Source organism: Xiphophorus couchianus, chromosome 21, assembly GCF_001444195.1.
Source record: "Xiphophorus couchianus chromosome 21, X_couchianus-1.0, whole genome shotgun sequence".
NCBI lineage: Eukaryota > Metazoa > Chordata > Actinopteri > Cyprinodontiformes > Poeciliidae > Xiphophorus > Xiphophorus couchianus.
The window spans coordinates 18,640,905-18,659,096 of record NC_040248.1 but is presented as its reverse complement, the minus strand read 5'-3'; the positions used below and the strand labels follow the sequence as shown (position 1 = coordinate 18,659,096).

At 37.9% G+C, this 18,192-nt stretch overlaps 1 protein-coding gene across 2 annotated transcripts; it reads right to left on the bottom strand.

Annotated features, from left to right (window-relative positions):
- Positions 1 to 6,636: 6,636 nt before the first annotated feature.
- LOC114136830 (agouti-signaling protein-like) lies at positions 6,637 to 12,947 on the bottom strand. 2 transcript variants are annotated; one of them, XM_028005143.1, is made up of 3 exons: positions 11,822 to 12,947; positions 7,391 to 7,467; positions 6,637 to 7,270 (listed from the first exon to the last, which is right to left on the bottom strand). In XM_028005143.1, the coding sequence occupies exons 1-3, from the start codon at positions 11,925 to 11,927 to the stop codon at positions 6,977 to 6,979; spliced, it is 477 nt and encodes a 158-aa protein (XP_027860944.1). In that variant the 5' UTR covers positions 11,928 to 12,947; the 3' UTR covers positions 6,637 to 6,976. The 2 variants fall into 2 exon arrangements, with proteins under 2 accessions (XP_027860944.1, XP_027860943.1); XM_028005142.1 differs by having other exon boundaries at positions 7,391 to 7,470; positions 11,822 to 12,938.
- Positions 12,948 to 18,192: the final 5,245 nt, after the last annotated feature.

The following is an 18,192-nucleotide window of genomic DNA, read 5'->3' as shown; positions in this document are numbered from 1 at the left end:
TGGATGTCAGACTTATAGTTGCTGAATAAAAACACAACACTTTCATTGGCTTGTTATGGGGAAGAAAGCTTAACCGTGATAGGCAGGCCTCGGCACTGGTCACAGTTAGGTGGGAAGGTATAAGGTCACTCTGACTTTAAAAAGTTCATTTATCCAAGCAAAAGAAATAAAAAAATCAGATTTCCCACAGTTTTGCAGATTCCCTGATCTGTACTGGACCAAACCACCAGAACACTAAAACATATAATTTGATCGATATTCCATCTGTAGATCAGACTGATGTGATTTTGGATCACACCTCCTGTGACTGCAGGAGAAGGATGTTAAAACTATTAAGAGTTTCTTTTCTCATTCCCCATTGAACATAAGCACACTGCGACAGCTTGAGCAAAGATCAAATTCATCTCGCCAATCAGTTTAGGATTTGGCATTCTGCGCCTCGTTCTAACATGTTCCACTTAAATCACATTTTAGACAAACACGTTTGAGGGTTTTTTGGAGCAGTTCATCAAAAAAATATTTATTTAGCCTTTATTGAAACAGGGCTCCTTTATGAAGATAAGATATCTTTGGAAGAGACCCAAGAGAGCACAAAACATTCAGACGCGCCGTAAAAGAAACATTGCAGCTAAGTGAAAATAAACTCAGGAACAAAGGGTCATAAGTGGGATCTTGCAGTTTCTCAGCAGGAGGACAGAACTTACAAAGTCATGATTCATTCAGTTCAAAAAGCCAAAGAGGACTCGAAAGAGTCTGTACGAGTGGGCAACTAAATTCAAGTAACATAGCTGGATTTTTAGTTGTTTTCTGCAAAAAAAAAAAAAAGCTCCATCTAAAACAGGGGTGTCAAACTCCAGTCCTGGAGGGCTGGTGACCTGCAACTTTTAGATGTGCCTCTGCTGCACCACACCTGAATAGAATAATTAGGACATTAGCAAGGCTCTGGAGAACTGATCTACACAAGGAGGAGGCAATTAAAACATTTCATTCCAGTGTTTTGTACCTGTGGCACATCTAAAAACTTCAGGACACTCCCCCTTGAGGACTGGAGTTGCATTTTCAATAGAACTGAATTGGAAAGGCAACGTTTCACAGATCATTTTGCTAAACGTGGTCAGACAGAGCTGATGTCACATAATATATATTACCTTTTTGCAAGAGTTTTCCACAGTAGGAGGGGAGTGGGGGGGAGACTGGACATTTCTGAGTTAGTCTGATACGGTCCGTCTGTCTGCCATATTGGATTTAACAAAAGAATAATTCTTGCACTTGCAGTGGATGGACAGTAGTTGGCAGTGTATTGCCTGATGCACTAGTGTCCACTTTAGTGGTCCGTATGCATTTATAACATAAAAATCCACAAGACACACAAGAAAATTACTTTTAGATAGCTGTCCACTGTAGTGACCACTATGCATGAAAGGGTGAACTGGAACTACACTAAAAAATGTTGCAAAGTTGCAATACTAATGAATTTGACGTCTCCGTCTATTGGGGTGCTGTGGTCGCGCAGGGGGCAAAGCAAGGCCCACGAATTGAGGCCTAAGTCCTCGTGGCGGTGGTCGCAGGTTCGATTCCCGGCCTGGCGACATTTGCCGCATGTCTTTCCCATCTCTCATTTTCTGTCGAACTACTAGAGCCAACAAAACCTTAAAAAAACCCGTCTCCGTCTATACATGTTGGCCTATAGACGTCTCTATAGGCTGAAATACATGTTAGCATCTCAAAAAAGTCTGTTGTTGAAAACCATAGTAACAGGTGTCGCTTCAGGTATACAGAATCACTAAATTGCGTAAGTTTCAGGTGACACCATGTTTTTTTTTCGTTTGTTTTTTTAAAGGTAGTCTCATATTGTCTTCATGCCATTTTAATTCAGACAAACGGTCATTTTAGCAAGTTTCTCTTGTAATAACTCTGTTTTTCTCCAGAATTTAGCACCAGTGCTGTTGCTGCGTCGAGACAAGTCTTGTTTTGATTTGTTTGTTCAAGGACCTTTTTCAACAGAAGGTCATTGTTTACTGCATGGTGTTTGGCAAGCCAGGGGCTTTGGACAGCACAATATTTTTCCTGGCTCACGTGACATGAATGACAACCATGAGAATTCTGTCTAAAATAGTAGATGAATCTATTTGGAAATGAGCAGCTGCGAAAGCCACATGCAGATGATGTGATGAATTTGGGAAAAAAAAGGCATCTCACTGCCTTTATTTGTGGCTGATTGTGTGAGTTCATCAAGTCCTTATAGAGCAATAGCCTCACGTAATGTTGGTGTTGTTTGCAGACAAATCTGCAGAAAAGCATTGAAATTTTGATGGCCGTGTGTAGTTTTTTAAATTTGGATTTTTAAAAGCAAATTGACAAAATTCTTCAATTTTAGGTATGAAATGCATTTGATTTTGAGCTTTATATTTGTGGCATAAAACATGTGAAGCATTCAAAATGCCCTGCTCAATTCAGGTGGTTTTTTTTGTTGTTATTTTACACTTTTTTATCTTTGAAAAATAAATATGGACAAACATTTGCTCTTTTAGCTGTTTCTTAACTTGCAGGTTGTCATATCTTACTTTTTGATTGTCTGACTTTCTGCTGGTGGAAGCTCAAGAAGGTCAGTGCTGTACACAAAGTTCTCAAATGGTAAAAAAAAAAAAAATTATATATATATATATATATATATATATATATATATATATATATGTATATATATATATATATATATATATATATATATTTGAAGTATTTAAAAAAACAAAAAAAAGTCACAGCCACTACAAATATTTACCATTGAAAGCTAAGTGAATCTTTATCAGCGCAGACAGAGCATCTGCATAGCATGGCATGAGATTACATAATATTATTAAGTCACTGCTAAACATTTTCATGGCACCAATGTACATTCTGCAGCAATATCACATAAACACACAACACTCAAGCCACAGAAAAAACCCCTCAGTGGCAGGTTAACTGAACTGAAGATAATACGTTTGACATAAATGTAGAAAAGCAAATACTGTGAAGTTATTTATGGCTGTGTACGGTAATTATTGAAGTTCATTACTGAGTTCATTATCAAGACATTACTGAGACTCTCACCACTTTTAAGGACTTTTTTGCTGTTATTAGTTTTGTTCCCCTGTTGATTCAGTTTGGCAACATTTTCAGAGTGTCTCCACACAATAACAGCTAAAGATGTCACATGCATGTAACTTAGGCTTGTGGACATGCGAATAACCTCAACAATGTTTACAATTCCCAAATTGAAAGAAGAACGACACGAAAATGCATGACAGAGTGTGGCTGAAATGCACCGTTTCCATCGGTCAGCCACTGGAACAAGACTATGTGGGAGAGTAGAACGGTATCCTTGCTTAGGAAGAGGTTTTGATGACCAAGCATGTGTTTGCAATCAGAGATGCAGAAGGCTATTTCAGTCATTTGCAAGGAATCTTTCAGAATGAACACTTGTTTAGGCAGCCAAAAGCAAACTGAGTGAGCCGTCCAGTCAGAACGTCCCAGCTGCTTCCCCCTGAGCTTTACTCAACTTCACAAGTCAGTAAGAAAAACAGATGGACAGACTGGCCGTACTTCCATTCTCATTTTCCGTAGTCTGTAAAATTTGTAGATCTTGGCATAATTGTTTCCTCAGTGGAGATATTACATGTTCTCCCATGATCTTCTGTTTTCGTTGGCCTTTCAGCTTTTCTCTTCATTGGTCAGGAGCCCGAGGTATCATTAAGTTCTCTAAAGCAACGTAACACTCATTACTGGGTTTAGAAAAGCCAGAAGGCTTTACTTGTTTTATGAGTTTTCTTTTTGACTGTTCACTGCATACATTTGGAAACCTACCTTCGTTTTGATGTTTCCTACAGAATGGTATTTAGCAGACCTGAACATTTTCAGGGCTCTATCAAAGTAGTCTGCTGGAAATGTATGACTTTCAAAAGATGAAATTTTTTTTGTCTTTTCAAATTTCTAAATTTCCACTTTTTTGTGTGTGTGTGTGTGTGTGTGTGTGGCGGAAATGTATTCCTTTTTCCTATCTACAATGTCTCATCGTGTCGTATGCTTGTTGCGCCGACTCTAAACCTTGTTTGTTCGGTGTCGCATCCAAAGCAGCTCCATGTGAACATCGTTTCTCACTCTACTGCTTAATTTGCGACACCGACGTGTCCGCGAAAAGCTAGCTAAACCTACTATTGCGCAACAATCCTTGTTGGAGCTGGGTGTCCAAAGTGTGGCTCTGGGGCCATTTGTGGTCTTTGAAAAAAAAATGTTTCAGCCCCTGACCACAAGTCAAAAATGGGCGAAATTTCACAAACAAAATAGAAAACAATTGGTAATTGTCCGTCTTTCTTTTAATGAGGGAAAAGTCCAAAACCTTTTTTATGTTTTGGATGTTTGATTATTGCTTTGCTCCATTTTTTTTGCGTATTGTTGAGGAAATGAAATGAAAATAAATAAATGAATAAATCACAATGAACAAATTTTTGCAGTTTGAATTTTGTTCAAAATGGTCAGTTTTGGCCCAGAGGGCAAAAAGTTCGGACACCACTGGCAGGTGCACATCTCATTTTGCAAGGGTTTTGTGAATTAGACCGGTCCCTTCATCGTAGGTTTCTCAGAATATGCTGATGCCCTGAAATGCAGACATTTATTTAATTAAAATGTATATGTTACATTTAAAATTTGGGGTTCAAATACAAAAATACAATGAAAGAAAACTAGGACAATGCTTTGAGGTGTGCTATACGGTCGCTAAACTCTAGAGTGGAATCGGGGAAGTGTTCACGGCACGGCGAGCGTAAGTGAAGCGTGCCTCATTTGGACTGGCAAGCCTGCAGACACGACAGAAGTGGATGCGATGGAATCTGCAGCAATGCTGCCCAAAGAAGAGCACATAGTTTTGGACCTTCTTCCACATCTGCTCATGGGATTTTCTCCAGCGTCAAACTCATCCGATGCAATTGTGAGTGAATAAATGTCGTATTGACAGGCAGAATCGGAGGCCTCAGAGGTCAAACTAGAAACATCAATCTGTTTTTTTTTTTTGTTTTTTTTTTTGCAGGACTCAGAGAGACTGTGCTCAGCTAAAAAAAAAAAAAAATCTGTCAAGCTAAACAAGCATGTAAGGAAGGGCTTTCACACCCAATTACGAAGCTCGTCCATCATTTCATGCTGCTGTGGGGTTATATAAAGCCTTCACACAGCTGAAGGTAACGGTGCTTGCTGTATGATGTGACGGGATTACAGCACCTGGCAACGACTGCAAATATCTGACTGGACTGCGGAGGTCTGTGAGAAAAACCTCCGACTCTTATTCAGCTGGAGGATCAAAATATGGAAGCTCTCAACCAAACAGAATTTAATTTAACAAGGGTGAACACATTCTTTGATAATTACTTGGGTCTTTCCTTTTAAGGGATTAGCGTAAAATTCTTGGGCTTTTGTTGAGGTAAAGAAAATAGTGGCATTTGCATTTTGTCGTGGAATAAATACTATTTCCAAGCACTGTTCAGGTGAAATCACTCAGTCAGGTTTATTCATACCACTGGTCCGCTCTGTTGTTGTGCTTTCTGCAGAGTTTCACTCTGTTCTTGATGGGGTTTGTTTATTTTGAACAGAAGTGCCTGTTTTGTCCTTTTTGTCAGAAGGCCGTGTCCCAAAAATCTTCAGCTTAGTTCAAATGAGCTCACACCGTTCTGCTCCCAATATGAAACCTTCTTTAGTTCAGCATTGAAACTCTAAAAGTTGGATGCCATATTGTTTCACAGCTTTGTTTTGTTTGTTTGCTTATTTGGAGCCCCGTTAGCTTCTCGTCCGTTCTCGGCCATTTTGATACAAATCAACACACTTTTCTTCGGAAGTAAGTATTACTAACTCATTAAGATAATGACTTCGTTAATCAGTCTGCTAATTAACTAAATAACTTCAACTGGACCTCTCCAAAGTGTAGCAGTGAAATGAAGTCAGCTGATGACTTTGCATCACGGGCAGAAATACAATGAGAATGCTTTTTTTTTCTGCTACAACTTAAACTTTTTACAATAACAAAAACTCATTGTGATGGATTATATTGCTACAGTCTTACAATAAGGTCAAGAAAGAGTCAAGGTGCTAAAGTTAGTATTTGAGTTTCAATAAAAGTGGAGAAAAACAGAGACTGAAGCAGGTTTGGTTCGTGGTTCTGCTCAGTTTTAATCTCGCTTCAGTGGCAGTCTGGGATTTCTCCCGTTTACTTCGATTCCTCCGGTAGAATTTCCACCGGCCCAATCAGCCACCAGTGGAAGAAGTTGTGAGCGATGATGTCGGCATTAGAATCGTCGTCTGCCTGTAAGCGGGAGGGAAGTGAACGAAGCCATCCGTGGCCATGTTAGCGATGCTTCCAACTATTGAATTAGCATCAACAGCCATCCTGTACTGGTAACACTGGTTCCATTACAAGCAATCATTTGGAGGCTCCAAACCCTCCATATGAAGTAAGAAAAAAAAATTAAAGAAAAGAAAGAAAGGAAGTAGAAGACTGATTTTTTTCTCAGATCTATCACTACAAACATTAGTGGGGTTTTTTTAACAACCAACTACAGGTGATGATAAATTGTGTCATTTTTTTGTTGTTGTTATTGAGAAAAATAAAAGGAATCAACAAAAAAACCCAAAGCACTTTATTAACATAAAGCTGCCAACTTACACGACAAAAAACGTGAGTCCTTTTCACTGGAACATTGATGTAATCACTAAACATAACATGCTTATTATACAAAAGTTGCATCAACAATACAACACTTGCATGACTGATAATACCCTGCAAATACTTCTAGAGATTTTAATCTCAGTCATGGCGGTTTAGTTAATCCAAGCAGCTGCCTCCTACAAGAGGGATAAAACTGAATTCCCACGTGCCGACGTTTTTTTTGAAGTGTCCAAAGCTTTCGACTGGCACTTGTTTCTTTTCTTTTCCTCCACTGGACCAGGTGCGTGTTCAGGGTTGCGTCTTTGACTTTTTCCTCGCCTTCCTTCGCTTCGCTGTTTTCTTGCTCCCACACCGTGACCTGGCGCGCTCCGCTCGGCGGCAGAAGCAGATTGCGTTGAAGAAGCGGCAGTGGCACGTTGCGCACGGGTCGCAGCAGCCGGACAGCGGCACGCAGCTCTGCCCCAGCAGGGAGCACCTGGGCATCACCGGGGGCTTCGGCTTCACCGGGGGCTTCGGCACCCCCGCTCTGGGACGAGAAGTGTCGTTTTGAGGCGGAGGATGAGGAACAATGCGGGACTTTTTCTGGAAGTTTGAGAGAGACGATGTATATTTTAGAGGGGGGGAAAAAAATAGATGAAAAATGTTAAATGCTCAACAAACAATTATTATGATTATTATTTTTAAAAAAGATGTCCGACTCACTGTCTCGTGGTTCTTCTGCTGTTCATACAGTGCCCTCCTGGTAAACAGTGTTCTCACTCTGTCTTGGTTTATATACCCTGCTGAAATAAAATTAGAACAATTGCGTTTAAATGAAAAGCATGTCTCTATCTGACTGAACTCCCCCTAACTGTGAAGCCAAAAGGCAAAGCATACTTGGGCCTGAACAGATTTTTTTGAATAAAAATCTGAAAGAGGAGGCAAAGGGAACATTCGCTTTAAGCCCTCTTTACTCTGATACTTTGAAATAAATGTGCGTTCGAATGGCCCAGTCAAAGTCCAAACTTAAAATCATATAAGAATTTGTAAAAAAAAAAAAAAAAACTTGCATCAGCTTGTCTTGTTATTTTGTACCGTTGTAAAAACAATGCTACTTTTTCTACTTCCTGCTTTAGTCTCTTTTTTTTTTATCTCCTCGAGACATTTTAAAAATAATTTTAATATAATTTCCTCCCATAAACTCTTGTCTGAAGCATATAATTGCACAACTTACAAATGTTCTAATATGCTCTTGATTAGCACTGAGAAGCAGGATTTGGATAAATGTTCTTGGAGCAGCACTGAGTTTATCTCAGTGCTGATCATATTTATGATCAAAATGATCATAAATACTTTTTATTTTTTAGATTTTCTTTCTTTCTTTCTTTCCATGTTTTAGAAGTTAGTAGTGTATTTCAGGCCCATCTTGCTTGTGTGAGATAAGAATCATGGAATTGCTCTCTTTTTCTGTCAGGCGTGATAACGCAATTAGTAAAGAATCTTCAAAGACTGTTATTGAGATATTGGTCAGCTAGACGTGTACAGTGTTGCTCATTGAGCACAATGAATAGAATAGAATAGAATTCAACTTTATTGTCATTGCACTGTCACAAGTACAAGCAACGAGATGTAGTTTGCATCTATCCAGAAGTGCTCTACGAGATATAAATATTTATTTACAGATGTACAAGACTATGTATGTATGGACTATAAGGGGTTATAGCAAAGAGATATAGATATTGGTTATAAATATAGATATGGGAGCTGTATGCACAGATTATACAGAATATACAGATTATACAAGAATGTTAGGGAATGGATTATATATGTATATAATATAATACAAGATAAATAATGGCAGATAAAATTTACAGGTTGTATGTGTGTGTGAAGAAAACAGTCCGTGATGTGTGTGTGTGTGAGGATAGTCCATGTGTTATTGTTGTATGAGAGGATAGGGGAGTACAGTCCTTATAGTTTATGTTTTATGTCAGGAGGCGTTCAAAAGCGTGACAGCTGTGGGGAAGAAGCTGTTCCGGTGAACATGAGTTTTGACAGGATTTATTTTACATGACAGAACAGAGGTGTGCGAGCATTAGGAATAACTGCTTTTGCAGATTTTATTTTTGCAAATGTCTAAAAGGTGTCACATTTTCCAATGTTTTCACACCTTGAGAAACATTGGAAAGGCGTAGAGACACCTTTCCAATGTGAAAGGTGTGAGTCAATATTTTTGTGGAAGCTCCGCTTTTACTGCCAAGACAGCTGAGAGCTTTGGGTGTATGCCTTTCGCAAAAATATCTCAAACTAAGACAAATTAGGTAGAGAATATCTTCCAACAGTTAATTCTCAAGTTCACCAGAGATTGCTTTTTTGATTTAGATCTGAACTTTGACTAGGCCGTTCTAACACAGGAATGCTCCGATCTAATCCTTATGACTTTAGCTAAGCCTGTATGTTTTGGGTTGGTGTGCAGCTTTTAATCAACTCCAACCAGCCTCCCTGTGCCTACTGAAAACAAAACAAAACAAAACAAAACCCACAGCATGATACTGCCACTACTCTATGCTTAAAGGTGGACTGGACTGAGCAGGTGATATCTGAAGTTTGTTTGTACTGGATTTAATTAAGGGGAATCATAGCAATGAGGGATGAATGCAAAACGACACACACTTTTCCGATTTTCGTTCGTAAAATATTTAGAAAATATATATATTTTTTGTTTTTGTTTTGCCAGTTCACATTCATGCACTACCCCGTCTTGGTGTGTCACATAAAATCCCAATAAAAGGGTTTAGAGTTCCTGCTGGAAAAAACTTGCACTGTAGAGCATAAATTCAATTATGTAAAGACAAAGCAATATACAAATTCCTCTTTTTCTGTCTACTGAAGTTCTTCTGTGCAAATGTCTAAAACTTAAACTGTCCTCTGCAGCTACTTTATTATTGTTAGACAGTTCAGCGTAATAATTTTTTTGTGTGTGTTTTCTAATCTGAATCGTAACTTAAAACCTGCTTCTGTTTTTTTGACAAAAAAAACAAAAAACAGATGAAATATGCCTGAACATCCAATTTGCAATATTACAAGCTGAAACTGGACAACCACGTCTTACTACTGAAAGAAATCCTAGCTCCTCAAACAGTTTAACCTTTGTCACTTCTCCAGCAGAATTTCCCTCAAACCCATTAAAACCTCTTACGATTGATGCTGCAGCAACCGCACCGCCTGCTGAGACGGACGAGTTAATGGCTGCGCTTGTGTTCCAAAGGTCAGCTCCTGACAGGTGACAGGATGTCGGAGCCGGCTCGCGGCCTCTCGTTTCGCTCGACCGATTCATAGTGCAATCACTTGGATTTATGAAGTGCAAACAGAGTGAAAGGCGGTTTAAAACGCTCAGGTTTCATGTAAGGTTGCGGGCAATTTGTGCTGGACACACAAAAAACTTCTACTCCCAGATCAAAACTTAGATAACCCTGATGGCTAGGGCTCCTTTTCCCCCTCTTTTCTTCTGATATCTGCATAGCCTACTGTGACACAGATGAAACCAGTTCATTCTGCGGCAATAAATCAAGGGGTATGTAAAACTGTCTCATTTATAACACAAATCACTTCCTACCATAAACCTCTGCAGCCATAAAAATGAGTGAAGCACCAGAGACCGGGGCCGTTTGCGCAGAATAAGTCAGAGTTCCTGTCATGTCTGCACTGACAGTGAAATGTATACGTTTTGTATTACCTTCTTCCTCCCAATGAATAATTAGTACCATGTTAAAGATTAGCAGTCTGTGTCAAGCCCCATGTGATTTACACACTATAAAAAAAAAAAAAAATTTGGACACTGTTAAACATGAGCCATTAATAAAAAAAAAAAAAGGTTGGCTAGCAAACAAATCCTATCTAAACTTGACATTAGACTCCAGTTAGCTTCGTTCAACCGTTACCTAAACTTATCCATTTCTGTATGCTGTCCAGCAGAGATTAGCAAGGCTACGTTTATAAAAGTTGTATTAAGAATAAATATAGAAATGTTGTCAAATTTAAGAACCTCTGTGAGACTTGTGGTTGATAAAGTTTCTGCGTTGAAGCAAAGTTCAGCTAGTTTAGCAAGAGCAGTAATGCTAACGCCAAACTTGCTAGCTAACATAGTTGCCAATGAACTGTACATCTCAGCTGTAATTGTCAGGAGAAAGAGTCATATGAAACCTCATTAGAATAGATTTAAAAAGTCCTTTATAGTATCATAACTTTTTATGGCTTAATATGAAGCTATCTATCTAAACAGTTTGTTTTATCAGTGTAATTGGGTAATTATGTGCCTCCATTAGATGTGTGTACTCTTAACACAAAATCTTTTTTATGAAAATACTCTAAAAAAAAGAAAAAGAAAGTAAGTTCAAGCAATTATACTGTATATAGTCAAGCCCAAAATTATTCTAATTATTTTTATTTAAATTTATTTTCATTCAGTTAAGTTTGTTCCTCATATGATGTTGGCATCTCTCAAAAGATAACACAAAGTAAAAAGAATAATTTAAAAAAAAATTTTTTTTTAGGGAAATCTTGAATTTAAATAAAAATGGCATGCCAAAAAATGATATACTTCAGAATAATCAGTATAACAGAAATCAAATCACCAAGTAATATTTTGGATGTTAACACAGGATAAACTTTACTTCCAGTCAGTAGAAACATATTGGTAAAATAAAAAAGATACTTCGAAATTGAACGTGACAGCAGTATAAATTATTAGGGACTTAAATTCATAGTTCATTATCACTGATAGTGAACTATAAAGACCAGTTCAAATTTCCCTTGCGGACTCAACTGCATTTATTTCATATCCTCCAGTCCTGTGAATAATGACCATGGTCCAGTTGAAATGCTAAAAACATTATTTTAATTTAATTAACAATTAACTATGTGTTCAATCAAACTTTGCATGGTTAAATGGTTAAACCTATTCTATAAGTTTTGATAAAGGCGTCACGGTTTCATATGATTTAAACCCTTGATTGTTCAGCACGATGAATTCAGATACAGTCATGTCTTTTTACATGTCTTATCAGCAGAACTTGTATTTTATTATTTGCTACATAAATGCAAAAAATAAAAAGATTAAAAAAAAAAAAAAAAACAACTCTCCAAGTCACTTACCATGACTGTGAGAGGTTTTGCTTCTGCTGAGTGAAACGTACGTGTCCAGTCCAAAACTCAGCAGGGCGAAATGCAAAAAGCACAAACACTGAACTGCCGACTTCATACTGACTGTGAGTGGAAGGAGTCCTGCTCTCTGCCTCCCTGTGGTCCTCAGCTCGTACTTATTCGAAAGGCAGGCTCACACTTCCAGCACACACACCCCTTCCTGCCTGTCAGCAGAACAAACACCAGTGACGTGTGTGTTTCCAGTAAAGACTCTGCGTGTATTTATAACACTTATAGGTGAGGAGTTCATCGTTTGCTTTAAAATAGTTTAAATAAAATAAATTCTGTCAAGCTGGAGCTCTACTGTGATCCTGTTTATGACTGTTTTAAAAGTATTACTGTCTAAATCATTGTCAGTTGTGCAAATGAAATAGCCCAAAGTTTTTGTGCTGCCGTTTCCCATTGCAGTGAGAAATCGTACAACTTGCAGTTTTGTAACAATACTCAATAATGAAAAAATGTTTTCATTCGTTTAGCCTGTGTTTAAAGAAGAAACGCCTTGCGAATAAATCTGTTTTTAAAGTGTGAGCTGGTCAAGATGGCAGCTCACACAACACAAGTGAGGAGCTACAAGGTTCGACACCAACTTAATATATAAAGCCGTTAACATAAATATAAAGTCCAGCTTGACATGACTTGATTATGCTCTGAATGGACAGATTCAGTTTCCTAAAGAGCTTCAGGGGCTTTTTAAAGAGACAAAAACGTAACGTTTTAGCATACTTGAACAATTATTAAATGATCTAATTGCAAAATAAGATAAAAAATTTTCAATCAGCCCAGAGCAAATCTGAGTGATTTAATGAATACCCAACTTCTGGAATGCAAATCATAGCAAATGGTTAAAAGTGTTAATAATAAACGAGGGAAATTTTTCCAGTCTGGCATATTTGTGCATAAAAATGACACCAGTGCTGTTCTTAAGACATACCTGATTCTAAAACAACCAGGTTGTGAAGTAAACCACGTCGCACAAACTCGTTATAAGATGCTTCGGACAAAGACACATAAAATCTAAGTTGGAGAGAATAAAGGGAGCATCACGAACAACAAAAAATCTAGATTACCAATAATTCACCTCAAAGTATTACCCATGAAATGAACTGCTGTCTTAACCCTCCTGTTATGTTCGTTTCTAGGGTACAGCAAAAATGTTCGTGGGTCAATTTGACCCAGGGAGTGTTTAATCATGCAATAGTGTCAGAAACCAAAAAATTCCTCCAAAACATTTTTGTATCTGATTATTAACTCCAATACTAACCATTTCAATCAATATTTGTGCAATGATGTTTTATTATTTCTCAGAAATTAAGGATCAATGACGACAACCTGCTCATTTACTCATTTGGACATAAAAAATGGAATTTAGATTTTTAATGTCCACTGAAAAAAACCTAGACACAAAAAAACAATAATTTCCTTGAAGTTGACCTTTGGTAAATTATTTTATATTATACTTTTTTTTTTTACCAAAGGGTGATCTTTATAATTGAACTTGAGACACACATACTGTTCTGGGTCAAATTGACCCGCTGATTAAAATCAAGATAAATGAGTCATGCAGAGAGTATTTATGTTTTCATCCACTTCTGCTGAGTGTCACTCAGAGTGGGTGGAGTTTGTCCACAGGAACAGAAAAGGTTCCCGTCAAAGGTTGTGTGAACACCTGCTTTCTCGCAGTTTCCTAGTGAAGTAAAGAGAATAGTGAGAAAGTGGGCTTGTGTGTGTCGATATGTGCATGTGTGTGTGTGGTTGCGTGTGTTTGTGTGTGAGTGTGTGTGTGGTGAAATATGGTTCATAACTGCTAGGAAACATATAGAATTGGACATTTTAAAATCTTTTTTTGCACTTTAACCTGACTGCCGGGTCAAATTGACCCGAACAGTATCGATGTAAAAAGTAGACCTAGGGTTTGGTACAAATGTGTAACATGAATAAATTTTCAACTTATGTCTAGAGTGCACCTATTAAGACAAATAGAAAACGTTTCATGCAAAAAAAATGCTTCTATTTTTTTTTTTTAATTTGTAAATTTTAAAACGGGTCAATTTGACCCAGAACATAACAGGAGGGTTAAGCATAAATTGTCAACAACTTTAAATGTAACTATATTTTCTCCCTGTGTTAGTACAAATAGGGAATAAAACATAACATAGAACCCTGATATAATCCATCTGCAAAACAACGTGCTCTGTCTGAGACGTAGCTTCTGAAAAAACCCGATTTAATTCTACGGAAGGGAACATAAAGATGTGTTTATGAAAGCAGCACATATTTAATAAAATGATCAATGTTTGCAAGACTCTTTGGAGTGAAAAACCATCACTACAATTGAAAAAGTTTCAAACCATGTTTTTATTTATTTTTTAGAGTATGTCCTTTGGAGAGGACATCGGGACTCTCTTGTGGCAAATATGAACACATTTCGAGGCCCAGGATGTCCTCTCTAAGGACCAACAGGATTTAACACAGTGGCATGTATGGTTCCAGAGTTATGAACAAAAAAACCTATGTCCTCCATAGAGGACAAAAATGTATTGCTGGGTCTCAGGATATTGGTGACAGGATTACCAATAATTTACAGATTCCTTTTCTACAAAATTAAGATTACCGTCAGGTTAGCATATTGCTGAAGACAAAAAAAACAACAAATATCTTTGGAAACAAATCTTTTCTATTTTTATATAAAAAAAAGTTTTAATTTAGTATAACTGTTGGACCTTGAGGCTAGTCAAAGTGGACTTCAAACAACTCCCATTTCAAAAACATCGTAGCAGATGATCCATCTGGTTTTACGAATCAAATACATCACAGTATTGAATTCAAAAACACAGCACTTAAAGCTCATCTGGGCAAAGCATCTGCTTGGCATGAAAGCAAAGCAATAAAATACACTCAAAATATCAGCGCGGTTTAAGAGAACCTTAAATCATTAAGGTTTTTTGTTTCCAGCTTTTATCCCGTTTTTAGAGCGAAAACCCATTCAAGCAGCTTAGAATGGTAAATCCAAGCCGGTCCCTTCCTCAATCGCATCTTTTCCTCTGCCTGCTTGTGCGGCTCCATGCGGCGTGGAGTTGACATTTCTGACCTGTAGCTTAGCAAAACATAGCCACTTGTGTGCTTCGGGGCCACATATCCGACACCAACAAGTTCAAACCATGTAGATGTGATTCACGAGACATCAATCTGTCCGTCCACGGACGTTTTACTGCTACTTTCTGCTGCAGAGGCCAGTAGGACGCCTGGCACGTGTACAAGAACCAGTGAACACTCTTACATTAATACTGGGTCACAGAAAATCACACATTGACCCCGTTTATTTTGCTTTTACGTACACGCCAAAGATTAAAGTAGATATGAAAACTTTCCTACTACAAAACATTTTAAGCTAACTAGCGTCTTGCTAGCTCTCAAGCTAGGACGGTTGATCAAACACTGCAGTGAAGCCCCCCAAAATATTGATTCCTCTTGCAATTTAGGGTTTAAAGTAATGTTTTTAGCTTACCAACATGTTTAATCTGACTTGAGATAGTTTTGGGCTCAATTGTATGTAAGAAAATTGTTTGTCGTAGGTGGTGGAAACGGAGGACCAAAACGCAAGTAGGAGGTAAGGAGAATTATATTTAATAGTTTGGTTTAATAAAATAAAAAGGAGCACCTACAGGATACACGCTCAAGAACTCAGGGACATCAAGACAAAATAACAGGCGGATCTGACAAATGGTGGATTAAAATGAGGAGTATTTAACCACAGGTGGTGATTACTGAACCAGGAGCAGATGGTGCAACAGTAAAAGGGCACACCTGATGGGAAAAGCAGGTAATTAGAGGGAAAAACTAACAAGTAAACACAGCATAATCAAACCAAGAAGACCAACAAGGACAACCCCACCCCCCAAAAAAGCCAAAACACAAAAAAAGCAGGAAGTAAATTGAACGCAAGAAAAGATAAGCCACCGAAAATAAAACAGCAATCAAGATCTAAAAGGATAAACAATAAGTAAGCCTAAAACTCTAAACACACCAAAAAATTAAAGCACTTAGTTTATAGCTGCTCATAAACGGTTTCATTTAGTTCAATTCTGTTTGTTAAAAAGAGAGACGCAAGAAAAGTAAACCCAATACAAGAAAGAGCAGAGAAAGATATCGCTCATGAACCAGACACCATTTTGTTTGAGCTGACATTACTTAGCTTTCCCTGGATTCGTTGTTATTAGTGTGTTTCTTCCTGCCAAATGTGGCAAAGCATAAAGCAACAATGACTAATGGGGTTTGGAACAATGCAACAGAAAGAGTCTGCATTGTTCTGTTTCTTAGATGTAAAGTGTGTGGTGAGGACAGAGAAAAGTATATCAGCGATACAGAAAATAGTCTGGAAATCTATTTGGGGAGCAATAAGAGCAAAGAAGTATGATTGACTTCAGATTAAAGGACTTTTTCCAGGTTTGAGTGACCCAGTCATGTCCCTGTGGGCGATTCTTCAGACCTGAAATCAGCACACACTCAAAAAACTGTTTCTCAAAAGGGATCAGCGAGAGAACGGTAATAAAACATTAAACTATAGAAGATTTTCACCAAGTCATTTACAGGTGGAAAACCTTCGGGGAAAGTAAACGGTGAATTTAACGACAGCATGATCGTATAAAACCGCTTTAGTCCTCATAAATGCCACAGTTCTGACTTTCTCCAAGTTTCTCTCGGCACAGCAGGCGTTGATTACAACGCCTTTTGGACTACTGACGGTCGCAAAAAGAAATGGAACATAACTGCATCCTTATGACTGTTTATTACCCACAGTAATCCATTTTCAATTAGCCTGATTTTCCACTTTCGGTTCACCTCTTATAAGCGTTGCACAATTTGGACTTTCTGCGAAGTTTCTATTTAGGAACCCGCTGTCAAGTGATTTTAACAGCTTTATAAGTAGCAACAGCCAAGTCAGGAGAGGTAGCCTCCTCTAACTGTGGCGCAAACTTTGGATCAGGAGCAGAAAGCAATAAAACAAAGATCTTTTTAGATAACTTCTCCTAAAGTCGGTCAAATTATCCAATTTGGCACGTTGGGTTTTGTAATTGATGATCCCAAGAAAAGTATTGAAGTTAGCATGGAGATAATTATGGTTCGCACGAATGAAGACGTCATGCAATTTCCCTTATCGTATCTACGTGTACTGATCGGTTTAACTGAAGCCCTTCCACCGCTTCCTGATACGCCTGAAAACACGATGCAATAACAGACTGGAACCGATGGAGAACTTTTCATCTAGACCAAAGTTTACAAAACGTGTGTTCGGACATCTGGTCGCCTGAAATTTAAGACATAACTTTGACATAAGTTGCTTTTGTTGTGTCAAATGGCAAGTTTTAGTGGATTCGGCACTTCTTTTATGTAATTATGTTGGGCTATGTGGTATTTCCACAAACGACAGACCAAGCATCACTTCCCTTTTATAAGCCATTCTGTTTTGGTCTTTCATTTAAAATTTTAATACGGAAAATTAAAGCCTGTGGTTGTAACAAGACAAAAAGGGGAAAGGTTCAAAAGGTAAGTTTTACTGACGCACAATGACATGTTGAAGGAGTGGAGATACAAAAAAAAAAAAAAGACAATAGAAGTTAAGTTTTTTGGTGTTTATGTTCTCATTGATGAAAATTTGTCATTTAAATCTTATCTAAATATAAAGAAAAAATTCCAACAGAGTCCTGTTAGCGTTGAAAGTAAGTGGGTGCATGAAACTTCATGAATTGATGGCATTTTAAGATTTATGCACAAGCAACATTGAAAACAGATTTGTAAAGAGAGAATGCAAATACAACTTGAAAGGCACAGATTTCCAAAAGATTTAGATTCAGAACGGCGACGACGGGAAGACGCATTCCTGTTAATGGTGTCAGTTTGTGGAACAAGCTTGACAGTGAGATAAACGATCTAAATCTCTTTCTGCATTTAAACGAAATGCAAAAAACAATCACAATGAAGCGATACTGAATAAGCTGATGTTTTGTTGTGTATTTGTGATGTGTCTGCAATAGTCTGTGCTGAATAGCTAACTTTCACTCATGATTTCATTAAGTTGTTACATGAGCTATTCATATGAGAGAGAGAAATAAAAAATCAAATGAAAACTGCAGTCGTGCTTTCACGAAGAACGGTCTGTAAATGACCCATGACATCGTTAGGCAAACAGACTGAAACCCGGACACGGTGTCCCGGTGTCGAACCCCATCCGTATTTCAGAGGGATAATAAGAGGCAGAGCAGGAACATTGGCTTGATAAACTCTATCTTGAACACAAAACGTCTGACTTAAGCTGACTCGGTCAT